Genomic DNA, 18,581 nt, shown 5'->3' on the forward strand with positions numbered 1-18,581 from the left:
TTAAAATTGCATTGAATGCATCCTTATTGGCTACATTAGCAACTACATTAATAACTGTAGCTTTGATGCCTTTTCAATAGGAAAATCTGCTGACTGTAGAATTCTAAAGTAAATAGGTGTGTGACTCATGCCTGGCTTGTGTGACAGGCAGATGAGCTCCTCTTTTGATAGGAGATGCAGCTGAAGAAGTGAAGTTTTTTACCCACGAAAGCTGATGCCTAAATAAATCCGTTAGTCTTTAAGGTGCCACCACTGGACTCCTTGTTGTTTTTGATAGGAGAGCGTATAATTTTGACATTCAGGACCCCACGAGTGAAGGGAGAACAGAGCTATGGGAGGGGAGGAGAAGCGGGGAGTAGATAATTCTGGGGTGCCAGGACATGGGGAGGGGCTGTGCAGGGTTAGAGCTAAGAAGCAGCAGGGAGAGATGAGGTTGTGAGAGACGAGGAGGAAAAGCAAGAAGTTCCCAAGGTGCCAGGAGGTGGTGCCGGCTGAGAGTAATGGGACAAAGAGGAGGGGAGTGTGGAGGAAGGGCACCCAGGAGGTGGGCTGGGTGGGTCAGTGGGAGGGAGGAGAGGTTTAGGGCTCTGGAGCTGTGGGGAATCCCAGACCTTTAACCCCGAATCCCTACCCAAGCTTTAGAGCCTATACTCCAGTTTTATTTCTGTTCAGTTTCGTTTCATTATACATTTTTTTCCTAAATATTATTATTTTAACTCTTGACCTCCCTCTTCCGCTCATTACCCCCCTCCCCATATAACCTCCCCATCTCTATGCACAGCGACCCTGGCCACCGATCTGGAGTCCTTGATGCATCCTCCCTCCCATCGCGGGGCCGCTACCCAGGCACAAATGGGCACTTTATTGATGATGTCACAGGGTGGTGGTGTAGCCTGTACAATTTTTATGCCTATAGGATGACGTATTGGGGTACAGCTTGTCCTTGTACATGGCTACTCAAAGTTAATTGAGGGGATGAAATGTGGTGAAACACACAGAAACGTGATTTAATACAGACAGTTATAATTGAAATCATAGGCCAGGCTCAATACACGTAACAATTAGACTATATAGTAAAGAGGGTCTTGCCCTGTGCATACTTACAAGTTGTGGACACCGTTGGAAACAAAGATCGAGGGGCAAGGGAGCCCATCAGAAGGGAGGCCCTGCTTCAGTTGACCCTATCTCAGGGACCCAACAAAACGAAAAAATGGTCACTCGGAAAGATAATTTATCCACTTTATTATGGTAATAGGATGGCTATATACCATATCTGCTCCTTTACTCTGATTACAATAATGTCAATAGCTGCCCCAACCCATATGTAGCCTTTGGGAAGTCCATAATTTAGCATCAAGCATTGTAGCCTTTGGGAAGTCCATAATTTAGCATCAAGCATTAATACTCATGATTTACATCACTTAGTTATTAATAATTCCAATATATGAATATGTAGCCTTTGGGAAGTCCATAATTTAGCATCAAGCATTAATACTCATGATTTACATCACTTAGTTATTAATAATTCCAATATATGAATGCGTTCAACTGTTGAGATACTGCATAGCAACCTAATTGCTAAAGCCCACCCCCGCTTTCAGAATCCTGTGGCGTGTTGCACCTGTTTGTGGTTACGCGTTAGTCTCTCAAAATCAGGGTGCAAAATATCTGACTTGGGATTCTCTCCTTAGGCCTATTCAGATAAATCCCAGACTTCAGCATAGCTACTCCCACAAAGCCTCCACCTAATATACGGCCCTTAACTGTAGCAAGCTTTGGCTATGTTTACACTACCGCAGTCAGTCGACCTACACTGCGCAACTCCAGCTACGTGAATAAAGTAGCTGGAGTCAGCGTACCTTAGATCGCGTTACCACAGGGTGTAAGCTGCAGGGGGTCGACTTACTTTACTCCTCTCATCTGGATAGAGTACAGGGATGACGTATTGGGGTACAGCTTGTCCTTGTACATGGCTACTCAAAGTTAATTGAGGGGATGAAATGTGGTGAAACACACAGAAACGTGATTTAATACAGACAGTTATAATTGAAATCATAGGCCAGGCTCAATACACGTAACAATTAGACTATATAGTAAAGAGGGTCTTGCCCTGTGCATACTTACAAGTTGTGGACACCGTTGGAAACAAAGATCGAGGGGCAAGGGAGCCCATCAGAAGGGAGGCCCTGCTTCAGTTGACCCTATCTCAGGGACCCAACAAAACGAAAAAATGGTCACTCGGAAAGATAATTTATCCACTTTATTATGGTAATAGGATGGCTATATACCATATCTGCTCCTTTACTCTGATTACAATAATGTCAATAGCTGCCCCAACCCATATGTAGCCTTTGGGAAGTCCATAATTTAGCATCAAGCATTAATACTCATGATTTACATCACTTAGTTATTAATAATTCCAATATATGAATGCGTCCAACTGTTGAGATACTGCATAGCAACCTAATTGCTAAAGCCCACCCCCGCTTTCAGAATCCTGTGGCGTGTTGCACCTGTTTGTGGTTACGCGTTAGTCTCTCAAAATCAGGGTGCAAAATATCTGACTTGGGATTCTCTCCTTAGGCCTATTCAGATAAATCCCAGACTTCAGCATAGCTACTCCCACAAAGCCTCCACCTAATATACGGCCCTTAACTGTAGCAAGCTTTGGCTATGTTTACACTACCGCAGTCAGTCGACCTACGCTGCGCAACTCCAGCTACGTGAATAAAGTAGCTGGAGTCAGCGTACCTTAGATCGCGTTACCACAGGGTGTAAGCTGCAGGGGGTCGACTTACTTTACTCCTCTCATCTGGATAGAGTACAGGGGTCGACTGGAGAGCGATCTGCAGTCGATTTAGCGGGTGTTTACTACACCTGCTAAATCGACCATGGGTGGATCGATCTCAGAGTGTCGAACCCGGCTGTAGTGTAGACCTGCATCGCCTCCTTGCCCCTCCACGCGTGTTCCAAGCTAATAAGCAATACTCTGATCATGACATTTTCCCTCTAGCGAGTATAAAATTGCCCACAAGACATGGTGGTCGTAGATGATAAAATCAGGTCGGGGGTCAACAGGAGTGAGAGTTTGGAGAGTCTTGTCCCCCCTCTCCCCATCTGCAGCAGCCACAAGCTGTCTTCCCTCCAGGCTCCTTGGATCTCTGAGCCTGTCCCTCCTGAGCTTGCGTGGCCCAGTTCTTGTTTCTTACATTCTCCTTTTCTGGAAGAATTAGGGGCTGTTGCTTCTGAATTTTAGTGTTTAATTCCCCAGCCTTCTCCACACACTGGGGAAGTTTAATTCTCCTTCCCATTACACCTGAGTCACTAGATTTCCTAATTCCCCAAAATCTGCTTTTGCAATGTCACAGTTCTGAGGTAGCGAAGCCTTTGACCTGCCTCCATGGTCTGCTCAAGCAATGGCCTCTCGGGTATCAGGCCTCTAGCCTGCCCCTCTCTATGGGTGGGGACCCACATGCCTCTCCTGTTTGACCAGGGTGTGAGGATTGCAGCTTGTTCTCCACTGTGTTCACTGGACTAACATCCAGTTCTTGTGCTTTGCTTTCTCTCCAAGGGCTCTGAGCCATGTGTGTGTGTGATAGAGGCAGGAATTTTGGTGATACTTCTATGATGCCAATACACACCTCAGTTTCCCTCTGTGGTTGGTATTGCTATGATTATAAAGAGGAGGAGACATGAGGTGTTTTGTCACGGAGCTGTCACGGGGTGATATGAATGGGTCATTAAGGACAGGCTGGGACCAACCTACATCAATGGAATACCCAACAGAGACAAGGGAATAATTGTCACCTGTCCATGGGAGGATCTCAGCTTTGCTGAGTGAAGCATACATGGACTCAGGATGTGCTTGGGAGCAGGAAGAACTGGGTTTGCAGACACAGGGAGCTCTACCGGAGCGAAGACAAACGGACAGGCAAAGTGAAAGGAAACAAAACTCTTTTTAACAGCAGTGTGGGTCAAGAGCATTGGCCAATATGGACTATATTGTGTTCTTTGCTTCTCTGTCCTAATCTAAAGCCTTTCTTAGGGCTTGGCTACACTTACAAATTTGCAGCGCTGCAGCAGGGTGTGAAAACACACCCTCTGCAGCGCTGCAGGCGCTAAAGCGGCGCCGCGTGTGTGTGGTCCCCCCAGGCCTGAGGCCCGCTCCCCTCCCAGCGCTTCCGTTATTTCTCACAGGAGGAGGAGAGGAGAGCTGAGAGTTTCTCCCCAGCCTGACTTGGCTGCGCTTCTACACGCTCGCAGCGAGCGCTGCGCGCGTAGCGCGCTGATAGCGCTGATGCTGCTTGCTGCAGCAAAAGAATGCAAAAAGCCTAAAGCTGTGTTTCAGTTAACTAATAAACCTTGCTATGTTTTAACAGTCTGCCCAGTGTCACAGCAAAACTTGCTGAGGTGCATTGAAGCATGAATGAGGAGCAGTCTCTGAACAGGAGTGTCATTCAGCTGGGACCTGCTGGCAGAGCTCACAGATTGAAATAGGAGTGTTGAATCCAGAGGCTCAGTCTCAAGTGTTGAAGCGACATGGTCTATCCTTGTGGAAGAACGGGACCCCTTGAGGGTCTAGTGCACTCAAGGGGCACCTCCCAAGGACTGTTTAAAAGCCAGGGCATTGCACAGATCCTGTACATCCATGACAGTGCGCTGGAGGTTAAGCCTTATGGGAAAAGATATAAAACAAGAAAAGGATCTAAATGTGTATTTACCATTGCACCCTCCTCAGTCCTCGTGGGAATCCTCATCAGTTACAAAGTGTATTAAAACCTTCCTCTAAGGCTCACCTCTTGATTATCAGGTCGTGTCAGTTTTGTTAGAGGGCTTTCCCTTCCCCCACTCACTTCCCTGGTTCTTGTCATGCAGACAGCAAGCAGAAAAAGACCAGAAGTCTGAAGGGCAGATAGTGCGATGTTTATTGGGGTTATTTCCAAGCAAGCAGATTCCGAAGCCCTTCACACCAGTCGGGCTTATCGCTATACCCCCAGAGAGTCTGTTCCCCAGTGTCCCGTTCCCAGCTCTGAGGCCGCAGAGCGTTTACCCTGCATCCCCCTTCCCAGCTCTGATGCTGCAGAGCCTTGCCTGTGTCCCTGTTCCCATTCCCCTCATTAATAAACCTGATTCCAATTTCCCTTCCCCCTCGTGTTTGACCCCAGTTTATATAGTCATATTCCCAGCTACACCTTAACCAATCATTTTACTGAAATGTAACTAACCAGTCCTAACATATTGTAACATAATTACCTAACCAATTATATCCTACTACCCTAATTAACTTACACCCAGCAAAATTAATTATACAGCAGGCAGAAACAATTAGAGAACCAGAGAAGTGGTGGACATAAAGATAAAACAGTACAGAAATGAGGGTACCACAACCGTTGATAAGTGATTTCTTGCCAGACAGGATGCTATCAAACTAAACTTTCTTTAAGCATCTTAAGATCTGTTTCTTTATCTGGTGGTTCTACCCCTTCCCCCATTCTGTGGTTGTCTTGTCTAGTTAGATTGTAAATCGTTTAGGGCATGGGCCATCTACTATTCTGTGTTTGTACTTTGCCTAGCACAATCGGGACCCACTGTTAGTTGGTGTTTAAGCACTAAGGTAATGCACATGATTTATAATAATAACTCTCCTGCCACTTTAAGCCAAGGAAGCCGGCCTTGGGATGTTACTGCTTAAAAATGAGCTGGGGTTAAAACCGTGGACTATTCTTTGTGACAAGTATCCCACAAATTCCACTGACCTCCCTTGTTTTCTTTGCCTGGCGTAGGGTTTCTAAATTCCAAACCTGATGTGATCTCGCAGCTGGAACGAGGGGAAGAGCCGTGGGTCCCAGACCTCCAGGACTCTGAGAAAGAAGTGCTCCCGAGAGCTGCCTGCACAGGTGAGGGATTGGTTAAACCAACTCAAAAACTCTCCATGAATACAGGAAACATTTGGGATGCCCTACAAAGACCTTGTGAGGTCTCCAAGTTCAGGATTGTTCCCTTCAGATGTGGAATCATTAGGCAGATGTCACTTATGGCTTCCTACCTATCCTGACTAACAACTGGCAGCAGATCCCTACCTGATCCCGCTTTCCCCTGCATTTTCTGGTGAGATGCAGACCAAAACTGATCCCTTCCTTTCTCCTCTGGGGAAGGGTGTGGGGAAAATCAGCTCCTGATAGGTTTGATCTCCCACACATATTTTGGTTTGTTCATCCCTTTTTAAATTCCTGTCTCTGAGACTTCCTTTTTCTCAGGCACAGGGAGTGACCTATGTCTGGATTCTCTCTGTCTCCCATCAGGTGATGGGATGGCGAGTGAGAATGAGGAGACACCGCAGCAGGAAGAAGCTGAGCAAGTAGAACCACATGGGATGTTATCAGGAAGACCCAAAGGGAATGTTTCCGGAGTTGTGCACTCCCAGAAAAGCAAAGCCTGTGAGACTGAGCAGAGGCCAGAAGAAAACTTCAGTAGCCTCTCAGACCTTATTACACACAAGAGAATCAACTTCAAGAGACACGTTACACATGGCATGAGTGTGGGGAAAGCTTCAATGAGAGCTCAGACCTTTTCACACATCAGAGAATCCACAGAGGAGAGAGACCCTACATGTGCTCTGAGTGTGGGAAAGGCTTCAGTCGGAGCTCTACCCTTATCGCACACAGGAGAATCCACACAGGAGAGACGCCCTACACATGCTCTGAGTGCGGGAAAAGCTTTAAATGGCACTCAAACCTTATCAAACATCGTAGAATCCACACAGGAGAGAAGCCCCACACATGCTCGGAATGTGGGAAAAGCTTCAGTTGCAGCTCAAACCTTATCACACATCGTAGAATCCACACTGGAGAGACGCCCTACACATGCTCTGAGTGCGGGAAAAGTTTCAATTGGAGCTCAGACCTTATCAAACATCATAGAATCCACACTGGAGAGACGCCCTACACATGCTCTGAGTGTGGGAAAAGCTTCAGTCAGAGCTCTACCCTTATCGCACACAGGAGAATCCACACCGGAGAGACGCCTTACACATGCTCTGAGTGTGGGAAAAGCTTCAATCGGAGCTCAAACCTTATCGCACATCAGAGAATCCACATGAGAGAGATGCCCTACACATGCTCTGAGTGTGGGAAAAGCTTCAATCGGAGCTCAGACCTTATCAAACATCAGAGAATCCACACTGGAGAGAAACCCTACACATGCTCTGGATGCGGGAAAAGCTTCAATCGGAGCTCAACCCTTATCGTACATCAGAGAATCCACACAAGAGAGACACCCTACATGTGCTCTGAGTGTGGGAAAAGCTTCAGTCAAAACTCACACCTTATCTCACATCGTAGAATCCACACAAGAGAGACCCTACACATCCTCTGAGTGTGGGAAAAGCTTCATTGAATGCTCAGACCTTGTCAGACATCATAGAATCCACAGTGGAGAGAGACTCTGCACATGCTCTGCATTTGGGAAAAGCTTCGATCAGAGGTCATTCCCTATTAGATATCAGAAAATCCAAACGGGAGAGAACTGTAAGAAATGCCTTGATTAGGGCTGGCCAAAGATTTTTTTTTGTTTTTGTTTTTATTTAAATCACATTTGTTAATACCAGTATAGTGATCTTCGCACCATCTTCACCATGGTCTCTCAGCTCCCCAGATGAGTTGCCTCCTTCTGCCTTTTGCAGCTCACCCTTCTTTGGGGTCAGTTCTGTGATCTTTTCTATCAACTCCTTTCCTTTTGACTTGTAGGAGCATGTGTCCCTCCAGCCAGGAATGTTCATCAGCTCCAGGTTGGGGAGAGAGGGTTGATGCCAACAAGCTACCCTGAGGCAAAAGCTACCTGTGTCTTACATCCACTAGGATTGTACATGGAATTGGCTGCTCAAGTTAGTGATTTTGGTGTAAAAGACAATCATAGTTGTAGAGCAGAAGCAGCCCAGAGAGTGAACCTAACAGGTAATGATCAAGTGATCTCTCTCCTGCCATCCATCTCCACCCTCTGACAAACAGGCTAGGGACACCATTCCTTACCCATCCTGGCTAATAGCCGTTAATGGACTTAACCTCCATGAATTTATCCTGTTCTCTTTTAAACCTGTTATAGTCCTAGCGTTCACATACGCCTGAGTCAAGAAGTTCCACAAGTTGACTGTGCGCTGTGTGAAGAACTTCCTTTTATTTATTTTAAACCTGCTACCCATTAATTTCATTTGGTGGCCCCTAGTTCTTGTATTATGGGAGTAAGTAAATATCTTTTCCTTATCTACTTTCTCCACATCACTCATGATTTTATATACCTCTATCATATTCCCCCTTAGTCTCCTCTTTTCCAAGCTGAAAAGTCCTAGCCTCTTTAATCTCTCCTCATATGGGACCCGTTCCAAACCCCTAATCATTTTAATTGCCCTTCTCTTAACCTTTTCTAATGCCAGTATATCTTTTTTGACATGAGGAGACCACATCTGTAGGTAGTATTCAAGATGTGGGCGTACCATGGAGCTATATAAGGGCAATAATATATCCTCCGTCTTATTCTCTATCCCCTTTTTAATGATTCCTAACATCCTGTTTGCTTTTTTGATTGCCTCTGCACACTGCGTGGACATCTTCAGAGAACTATCCATGATGACTCGAAGATCTTTTTCCTGATTTGTTGTAGCTAAATTAGCCCCCATTATATTGTATGTATAATTGGGGTTATTTTTTCCAATGTGCATTACTTTACATTTTTCCACATTAAATTTCATTTGCCATTTTGTTGTTCAGTCACTTAGTTTTGTGAGCTGTTTTTGAAGTTCTTCACAGTCTCGTTTGGTCTTAACTATCTTGAGCAATTTAGTGTCATCTGCAAACTTTGCCACCTCACTTTTTACCCCTTTCTCCAGATCATTTATGAATAAGGTGAATAGGATTGGTCCTCGGACTGACCCTTGGGGAACACCACTAGTTACCCCTCTCCATTCTGAGAATTTACCATTTATTCCTACCCTTTGTTCCCTGTCTTTTAACCAGTTCTCAATCCATGAAAGGACCTTCCCTTTTATCCCATGACAACTTAATTTACGTAACAGCCTTTGGTGAGGGACCTTGTCAAAGGCTTTCTGGAAATCTAAGTACACTATGTCCACCGGATCCCCCTTGTCCACATGTTTGTTGATCCCTTCAAAGAACTCTAATAGATTAGTAAGATACAATTTCCCTTTACAGAAACCATGTTGACTTTTGCCCAACAATTTATGTTCTTCTATGTGTCTGACAATTTTATTCTATTTATTGTTTCAACTAATTTCCCCAGTACTGACGTTAGACTTACTGGTCTGTAATTGCCGGGATCACCTCTAGAGCGCTTTCTAAATATTGACGTTACATTAGCTATCTTCCAGTCATTGGGTACAGAAGCCGATTTAAAGGACAGGTTACAAACCATAGTTAATAGTTCTGCAACTTCACATTTGAGTTCTTTCAGAACTCTTGGGTGAATGCCATCTGGTCCCAGTGACTTGATAAACTCAACATTAACAATGAATTCCAAAACCTCTTTTAGTGATACTTCAATCTGTGACAGTTCCTCAGATTTGTCACCTACAAAAGCCAGCTCAGGTTTGGGAATCTCCCTAACATCCTCAGCCGTGAAGACTGACACAGAGAATCCATTTAGTTTCTCAATGGCTTTATCATCTTTAAGCGCTCCTTTTGTATGTCGATCATCAAGGGGCCCCACTGGTTGTTCAGCAGGCTTTCTGCTTCTGATATACTTAAAAAACATTTTATTACCTTGTGAGTTTTGGCTAGCCATTCTTCAAACTCCTCTTTGGCTTTTCTTATTAAATTTTTCACTTAATGTGGCAGTGTTTATGCTCCTTTCTATTTACCTCACTAGGGTTTGACTTCCACTTTTTAAAAGATGCCTTTTATCTCTCATTGCTTCTTTTACATGGTTGCTAAGCCCGGTGGCTCATTTTAGTTTTACTGTGTTTCTTAATTTGGAGTATACATTTAAGTTGGTCTGTGTAGTGGGGCGGACTGCCCCACTCCCGGTGAAAGTGGGCTGTGGCAGGCCAGGGTGCCTGCGCAGACAGGGAGCCACTCAGAAAAGGGCTTATTGTGAGCCAATCAGGGCCCAGTTTGGAGACAGCCAATCAGGGCCAGGCTCAGACATATATAAAGGCTGCGCAGGAAGGAGCAGTCAGTCTGTCCCTGGCCTTTGAGAGGGGAAGGTCAGTCTCAAGGGTGGAGACTAGCACGCGGACAGCGCAGTGCTGGCCTGGGCCTGGGCTCGGGAGGCTAGAGAGCTTGAGCCCGTAGCCTGCCAGGCTGCAGGCCCTGAAGGGAAGGGCCTAGCGGGAAGGGGCCATAGGGGAAGTGGCCCAGGGAAACAGACAGCGGAGGGGAGAGAAGGACAGCGAGGCTGAGGCCAGAGGGTCCCTGGGCCGGGACCCAGAGTAGAGGTGGGCCTGGGCCCCACACTTCCTCCTTGCAGTACACCCAGCCAATGGCCGTAGGGAGTGGCCATTGTACTACCCCAGATCCCTGACAAGAGGATTGGACTCAGAGGGCGGTTGAACATAGTGGCTGGGGTGTAGGACTGTTGATCACCGACCCCGGAAGGGGTGCAGATGGACTATGGGGCACTGCCAGAGAGCAGTGGCCTCGAAGAGGACGCCGCTGAGCAGGCAGCAACGCGGGTCCAGAGACAGCAACAGAGGGCAGAACGACGGACGGGACACCACCAGGAGGGGGCGCTCCACTGGACAGAGCTAATTCCTGGAGTCACCAGTGGGAGGGGCCAGGTGGTGAGTCCCAACCCGTTACAGTCCTCTATTATGGTGTCTTTAAAAAGCGTCCATGCAGCTTGCAGGGATTTCACTTTAGTCACTGGACCTTTTAATTTCTGTTTAACTAACCCCCTCATTTTTGCATAGTTCCCCTTTTTTAAATTAAATGCCACAGTGTTGGGCTGTTGAAATGTTCTTCCCACCACAGGGATGTTAAATGTTATTATATTATGCAGTTTATTTTGAGCAACTGCAGTTAGTCGGGAGAGTACACACGGGCAGAGTTTCCCCTCCTGAGGTAGGTCTCGGTTAGATAAACAGTTAAGGCAAGCATTTATACCTTTTGTGACATACAGTAATGAGCAACAACTGCATTTTGTTTGTACATATTCCTTTCTGATCTCTTACTTCTCTCAGCAATTTCTGCTACAGTCTGCATTCTATTCTTCTCTAACACAAGGTCGAAAACCAGCATCTCTTACAGTTGTTTTTCCATTTGCCTAGGCCCTGCTTGGAAGTTTCGCGTTATTAGCTGTTAGAGTTAGCCTGTTAAATATCAAAATAAGGAGAAAACACAGTTATACAAAGCAAAACGAAATCAAACAGAAATGTCATTGGAAATACAAATATAAAAAAGGGAATTGAATCCCCATCACTTTATCATGTCTGGGCCATTCCTGTATCGAGAGCACCTGCTAAGGTCCCTGTGTGCTTACGAGAAACCTGGAGGAACTCATACCACAGCCTGAACATGCAACTCAACTGCTCCCAGGTGCTGCAGTAAAACCCTTTCCCTGCTGTGACATATGCTAGAGTGTGAATATAATGTAACTGGACTATGCTTCATGCAAAAGGTCTCCTGTATAGTATCATTACAAAGCTTATAATCTACTGTGTGTGTTCATCCTATTTGTATGAACCGATCATTCTTGTATCTGAAACTAGAAATATGAACTATAACTCTGAGGTCCTGTTGTAATGATGCAAAGTGTGGGCCATTAATAGTGGTTTGGACTCTTGATGGCTCCCATTAACCAGGACAATTGACTGGAGATGGCTCTGTCCCACACCATCTGTGAGTCAGGCCAGGAAGAATGAAGGCTTGGGGTCTCACAGGACATGTGACCATGTCCCCATGTACAGGAATCCATCTTAAACCTAGGGCTTTTCCCCATAGACTCATAGACTTTAAGATCAGAAGGGACCATTATGATCATCTAGTCTGACCTCCTGCACAACGCAGGCCATACAATCTCACCCATCCACTTCTATAACAAACCCCTAACCTATGTCTGAGTTATTGAAGTCCTCAAAGTGTGGTTTGAGCTGCAGAGAATCTTCCAACAAGTGATCCATGCCCCATGCTGCAGAGGAAGGCGAAAAACCTCCCAGGGCCTCTGCCAATCTGCCCTGGAGGAAAATTCCTTCCAGACCCCAAATATGGTGATCAGTTAAACCCTGAGCATGTGGGTAAGACTCACCAGCCAGCACCCAGGAAAGAATTCTCTGTAGTAACTCAGATACCATCCCATCCCAAACCACTGGGCATACTTACCAGGGGAGAGAGAAAAGATTCCTGCTTTGTACCAAAGCTGTATAAAGGGGTGGAACAGAACAAAGATAGCTGCAGTCATGAGAAATCCCTTAGCTACCATCTGAGCTGGAACAAGGACTATACTAGGTGAAAAGGTTGTACCCAGGCTAGAAATAAGTCTAGTCTGCAAAAGAAGCTTATTGGAAGATCTCTGAGGGCGAGATTTTTATCTGTATTAGGCTTAGACTTGCATGTTTTTGTTTTATTTTGCTTTATGGAGAATAGAAACTCCACAGAGAAGGAAACATTAATTCCCTAGAAAAGTGTCTCTGTGTGTGCGAGGAGGGTGTCTAGAAACCACTCCCCTATAGTTTCTTTTCTCTGATTTCCTTTAGAAAATCTGAAGCAGGGAGCAAAAACCATTGTCTTTTCTGAGGCTGGGAACTCATGGCCTTCAGATTATGAGAGTCATGTGCTGCCACCTGCACTAAGAAGGCTTCAAAAAAGTTTTAGGCTCAGTGCATACAAGACCCTCCTCCAGCACTGACGGGGGCAGGGAGGGAGCTGGGGGTGTCTGGAAGAAGCAGGGAGATTTGGTGACCAGAGACCTGTCCTGGCAGGTTTCTCAGCAGCAAATAAATCAATTCACGCTGCCAGTGAACGATCTCTTGGAACTAATGGCAGCACAGGGTGGATATTTCCAAGCTATGCACCTACTTCAACGTTTTAGAACTTGCTCTCCTTTTCCCACCATGGCACTTTCCACTTGAGTTAGGCAAAAATGTTGAGGAAACTGCACAGGTAATAGAAACCAGTGCTCTAGATAAGGGTTGAACTCATAACCCCAGCATGAGCCCCCTTTGCACTAACCAGTTGCACCACGGCAGGTGCTTCTTAGACAAAGCTGGGCAGCAGGCAGTTATCAGTCTCTGGGGGTCACACCTTTGCCTGGTAATTGAAAAGCTGATGCATCAAACCTAACTCAAGATGCGGCTTTTCAGCCATGAGACTCCAGGACATTTCAACAGGAAGAAAATCGCCTCGATTCTGGTTTAGCCCCATTTGACTCCTTTTGCCCGTCTTCTCTCCCCCCCCCCCCGTTTCTTTCCTTCCCCACTGGGGCCGTGCAGAGAGGAGCCCCACTCAGTCTCTGTCACAGAGAGTCTGTATCCCATAAAAGGAGGGAGGGGTCGCTCCAAAACACTGATAATGGGGAGGGGAGGGGTGGGCATGGTTAGGGGGAGAAAGGATGGAGAACTAACAGTGGGGCCCAGAGAGATTCCCCCAGATTGGGGAGATCCCCTGCTGCCCCCCATCAGCCATCTGTGGGAAGAACAACTTGGGATTGCTTGGGGAAGCCACCTTTAAAAACACATGTGTAACATGCTAGTTACATTTTAATAAGACCAAGCCCCCTCAATCCCAGGGTCACAATCACTGGAATGATTTTGTCCTGATATATTACCGGCCGCAGACACAAAGCGAGTCAAATTACAGCTTCTTGGCTCCTTAGAGCTAAGATCAAATCATAGTGTCTGTTCTTATCAGTTTAATCTCTTTTACTATGAGATGCTATACTGAGGGGACCTGGCAATGTCCCAAAAGATGGACCCTGCGGCTCATGCACTACATCCCAGGGAGCCAACCCCTGTCCAGGAGCACTCTGCTGCCCTGCACAGGCTCCCGGCTATAGTAGCCCCTAGGGTCCCAGGGACATGCCGAGCCAGGAAGTCTGGAGACCGAGGTGCTGCTGCAAGCAGCTCCCGCATCCCAAAACCAACGGAGAGAGACCCCACCACACGGGGGAGCAGGCGTCACGCTGCCCAGCTGCCAGTGGACCACCCTGCTATCCGCCTGCCGCCAGACAAACCCCTGGATACTCATCAACAACCACAGCCTAAGAAACCTCTCCCTGATGACCAGCAGCTGCAAGGAGCCGACCCGACTGCTGAGCGCCAGCTGCTACAGAAAGAGCACCCCCCACCGCTGGAGGAACCTACAGCCTCGTGATCGCTAATACCAGCTGGAGCGCGTTCCCGCCCGCCTCAACTGCCGGAGGAGACGCCCACTGACCAACTGCTACTCCCCATGGGTAAGTGCCCCACTACACCCCAGCCCCGGACCCCCCAGGGGGACCCCCCCACAGCCCCGCTACCGGGAGTTCCCTGCCCTGCGCCGCTGCTGCAGGGGCTACCTGGGGAGCCCCACCGCGTACTCGGGCCACTGCCTGAGACGCGGAAGAGTCCCTGCCCCATGCCCTGGCCGATGCGCTCGCCGGGGAAGCACCGCCATGTGCCCCAGCTGCTGCTGCCCTGGCGGTCGGGGGAGCCCCCCGGCGTGCCGCTCCTACTCGGGCCGCCGGGGGACCCCTGCCCCACGCCCCGGCGGCCGTCGCCCAAGCCGCCGGGAGATCCCGGCCCCGCGCCCCAGCGGCTGCCGCCCGAGCCGCCGGTGGGCCCCGGCTGCCGCCGCCCGAGCCGCCGGGGACTCCTGCACGCGCCCGGCGGCCGCGCTCGAGCCGCCGGGAGATCCCGAACCCGTGCCCGGCTGCTGCCGCCTGGCGGACCGGGAGCCCGCGGCGCTCTCCTGCCGCCGCTACTCGGGCTGCCGGGACTCCTGCTCCGTGCCTTGGTGGCGCTGCCCGAGCCGCCGGGGATCCCGGCAGCCGCCGCCCGAGCCGCCGGGGATCCGGCCCGCGCCCGGCGGCCGCCGCCGAGCCGCTGGGGATCCCGGCCCCGCGCCCCGGCGGCCGCTGCTCGAGCCGCCGGGAGATCCCGAAACCGTGCCCCGGCTGCTGCCGCCTGGGCGGACCGGGGAGCCCCGCGGCGCTCTCCTGCCGCTGCTACTCGGGCTGCCCGGGCACTCCTGCTCCGTGCCTTCGTGGCCGCTGCCCGAGCCGCCGGGGGATCCCGGCGGCCGCCGCCCGAGCCGCCGGGGGATCCCGGCCCCGCACCCTGGCGGCCGCCGCCCGAGCCGCCGGGAGATCCCGGCCCCGCGCCCCGGCGGCCGAGCAGCCCGGGGAGCCCTGCCGCGTGCTCCTGCCGCTGCTGCTGGAGCCGCCGCGGGACTCCTGGCCCGCGGCCCGATTGCCGCTTCCTGGGGGGCCCCGCGGCGCGCCCCCGCCGCTCGAGCCGCCGGGGAACTCCTGCCCCGCACCCCAGTGGCGCCGCTGAGCCGCTGGGAGATCCCGGCCCGCGCCCGGCTGCTGCCGCCGGGCGGACGGGAGCCGCGGCGCTCTCCTGACGCCGCTGCTCGGGCTGCCCGGGACTCCTGCTCCGTGCCTCGGCTGTCGCTGCCCGAGCCGCCGGGGGATCCCGGCCCCGTGCCCCGGCGGCCGCTGCCCGAGCCGCCGGGGGATCCCGGCCCCGTGCTTCGGCTGCCGCTGCCCGAGCCGCCGGGGGATCCCGGCCCCGTGCTTCGGCTGCCGCTGCCCGCGCCGCCGGGGATCCGGCCCGTGCCCAGCGGCCGCTGCCCGAGCCGCCGGGGATCCGGCCCGTGCCCGGCCGCTGCCCGAGCCGCGGGGATCCCAGCCCCGCGCCCCGGCGGCCGCTGCCCGAGCCGCCGGGGGATCCCAGGCCCGTGTCCCGGCGGCCCCTGCCCGAGCCGCCGGGGGATCCCAGCCCCGCGTCCCGGCTGCCGCTGCCGCCCGTGCAGCATGAGGAGCCCGGCCACGTGCTCCAGCCGCTAATGCCTGAGCCGCCGGGTCCCATGCTGTAAAGGGCAGCACTCAGGACTCTGAATCCTGCAATTTGAGTTCAAATCTCAGTGGGACCTTGTGTTGGGTTGTGGTAAAGCCCTGGAGCTCACAGTGCTCAACTTCCCTGTCTCCAGCTGTGCAAAAGCAAATCTTTCCCCTCCTGCTGGGTGACTTGCCTACTGGAGCCAGGTCTGATGGCCAAAATTGGTTGGGGCTCTAGAACTTGTGACCCTGATGCCTGTGGTTTGACCAGGTGGTTGGGATTCTTGCTGCATCACATGAGGCCCACAAGTTTGGCCATTTTGCTTGCAGCCACATGTTACCTCTTGTCCACCTGGCACTTGAAGAAAGGAGGGCCAGGGCCAGGCTTCATAGTCAGGGCTAGGCAGGAGGGAGGCAGAGTCCCAGGCTGGAGCCCAGCACCTCTCCTCCTCTGGGCACCTGGAGCAGAGGCAGCTGGTGCTGACAGCTCCAAGGGAAGGCTTAAAAGCCACAGAGCAACCGAGGGCAGGGCCAGAGGAGGGCAGGACCATGCCTATGCGTGGCCAGCAGACGGCCACAAAGACACCCGGCCAGCCTGATCCCTGCTATGCCAAACCCCCACTGAAGGCCACCCACAGACCAGCATTCGTTCAGCGGCCAGCATCACAAGGCGGTAGGAAAGCAGGGCCAGCCCCTGAGTGGGGCCTCTGACTGTTCCCACTCAAGGGGCTCCTTTTGGCGGTGGGGCAGGAGATATTTCCCCCAAGAGGCTTTTTCCCAGCAGCTGAGAAGCACAGAAGTACCCGGTGTGTTTGCTCTTGCGGTGAAAGGGGTTAATACATTTAGCCGGCCTGGCTAGCTCAGCTGGCAGCACCTCTGGCTCTTACTCTGAAGGTTGAAGTTACAATTTTCTGTCTGGGTGCTTGGGGCTCCTCTTCAACAATACAACACACAATCTGCTTAAGCCCCCGCCCAGTAACCTGGGGAAACTAACCCTGGCCACTGGGTGCCTCTAAGAGGTGATACTTTCCCCACTCACAACCACTGAGTGCAGGGAAGAAACTTTAATAAAAAGGACGATAATCACCTTGTATTAACTTGGGAAAACACCACAATCAGGATTCATAACACAACACTATGAGCAAAACACCCCCCACAGTGCGCTGGGTAGTGGCCTTTTGCCTCGGGCTCTTAAATCCAGACACCAGAAGCTCTGTGGATGTGCCCCTCCCATCACTGCACCTCACCCACAGCTGCTGTCCTGGGTCAGTGAAAACCCAGAGTTCACCTCTCACCTCCTGGGGGGAAAGCCCCTTTCTCCCTCCGCTGTCTGGCCACATTGCCGGCCACTTGCCGTTCCACCCTGTCACTGCTCTGCTGGCCACCCTCTCTGCTCTGGGACGTCTTGTGGTCCCACCAGGAGCGGAACAGGCTTCCTAAAAGTAGTGGCCTCAGACCCCGAACAGTAGCCCCACCCCTTCTACTCAACTCCACGCCCCTGCCCCACCCCTCTCCCCAACGCTCCCCTCCTACGCTGCCTCTTACCCCCAGACCACGCCTCCCGCTCACTGCTCTCCACCCCCTCCCCACCCTCACTCGCCCTTATGGTCATTACAAAGTGGCAAGGCAGAGCCCTCCCATTTTTAAAAGTCCTGGGGTGTTGTTCCCCCCTGTTCCGGCACCCCTGGGGCCCTGCACTTCACACAGCTCTCCCTGATTTCAGCTGTTAGTGAGGGAGCCTCACTGCTAGCGCAGACTGGGCAGTTTCTTGCATGAGAGACACTGTCCCAAAGCAGGACTAATGCTTAGAGCTGGTTATCAGTGATTTCAGATCCGTTGGTCTGCAGCAAGACTCTCCATTGAGTCTTAACCAGCTCTGTTATTACACAGGGAAGAACAAAAGGGTCAAATGGGGCCTGGAACCCTTAAGAAGAATCCACCCCACCGAGTACAACACTTGTCGCTACCGGCTCTCAGCTCCACTGAGAATGTTTTGGGGTCACTCCTTGGCTGTATCAACCTAGGGAACTGGGAGAATCACACTGGACAGGTGCTCCAGTGGCGCAATTGGTTAGCGCACAGTACTTATAGAGCAGTGCTGAGAGGAGCTATGCTGAGGTTGTGAGTTCAAGTCTCACCTGGAGCACTGGTTTTCATTAACGAAGTGGTGTCACCCCCTCATTTGGCCTGTAGTCCAGCCCTGGGGACACTGAGGAGGGGCAGAGTCAAAAAGGCCCCCTTCACTTATTACCTCCTCTCTAGAGCGCAGGTGAGAATCTTCCATCCTTTCTCCCCTCCAGCCCCTGGGCCAGGATCCCTCAAGCAGAGCCTGGAGTCCTGCCCCTGGCGTCTGTACTATTGACAAAGACAAAACTCTCAAATCCCGCCTGGTGCGGGGAGCCAGGTTTGCTCTTCAAATTCTGTCGTTGGTACATTTCCAGGCCTGGGAATGTCCCACAACAGCATTGAATGGGAAGCTGCCTGCAGAACAGTTACATTGCACAGAGCTCCTGTGGAGGAGGGGTGGGAATAGTAACTATTTGAGGATCGTTTGGGAAATGAGCCTTTGCTGACAAGGTTTGTCTCTGTTCATATTT

General features: G+C 50.8%; 1 protein-coding gene and 1 non-coding gene across 2 annotated transcripts in view; both read left to right on the forward strand.

Annotated features, from left to right (window-relative positions):
• LOC120375640 (zinc finger protein 850-like) overlaps positions 1–18,581 on the forward strand; it is a gene marked incomplete at its 3' end in the record, with an annotated part of 811,498 nt that overhangs the window by 366,079 nt on the left and 426,838 nt on the right. Inside the window, exon 2 of the mRNA XM_039496417.1 lies at positions 6,578–7,336. Coding sequence (XP_039352351.1) covers positions 6,578–7,336 — 759 coding nt within the window. The remainder of the gene's footprint in view (positions 1–6,577; positions 7,337–18,581) is intronic.
• TRNAI-UAU lies at positions 18,037–18,130 on the forward strand. Its single transcript has 2 exons — positions 18,037–18,074; positions 18,095–18,130. It is a non-coding gene; the product is annotated as a tRNA-Ile (tRNA).

This window comes from Mauremys reevesii, linkage group 12 (assembly GCF_016161935.1).
Source record: "Mauremys reevesii isolate NIE-2019 linkage group 12, ASM1616193v1, whole genome shotgun sequence".
Taxonomy (NCBI): Eukaryota; Metazoa; Chordata; order Testudines; family Geoemydidae; genus Mauremys; species Mauremys reevesii.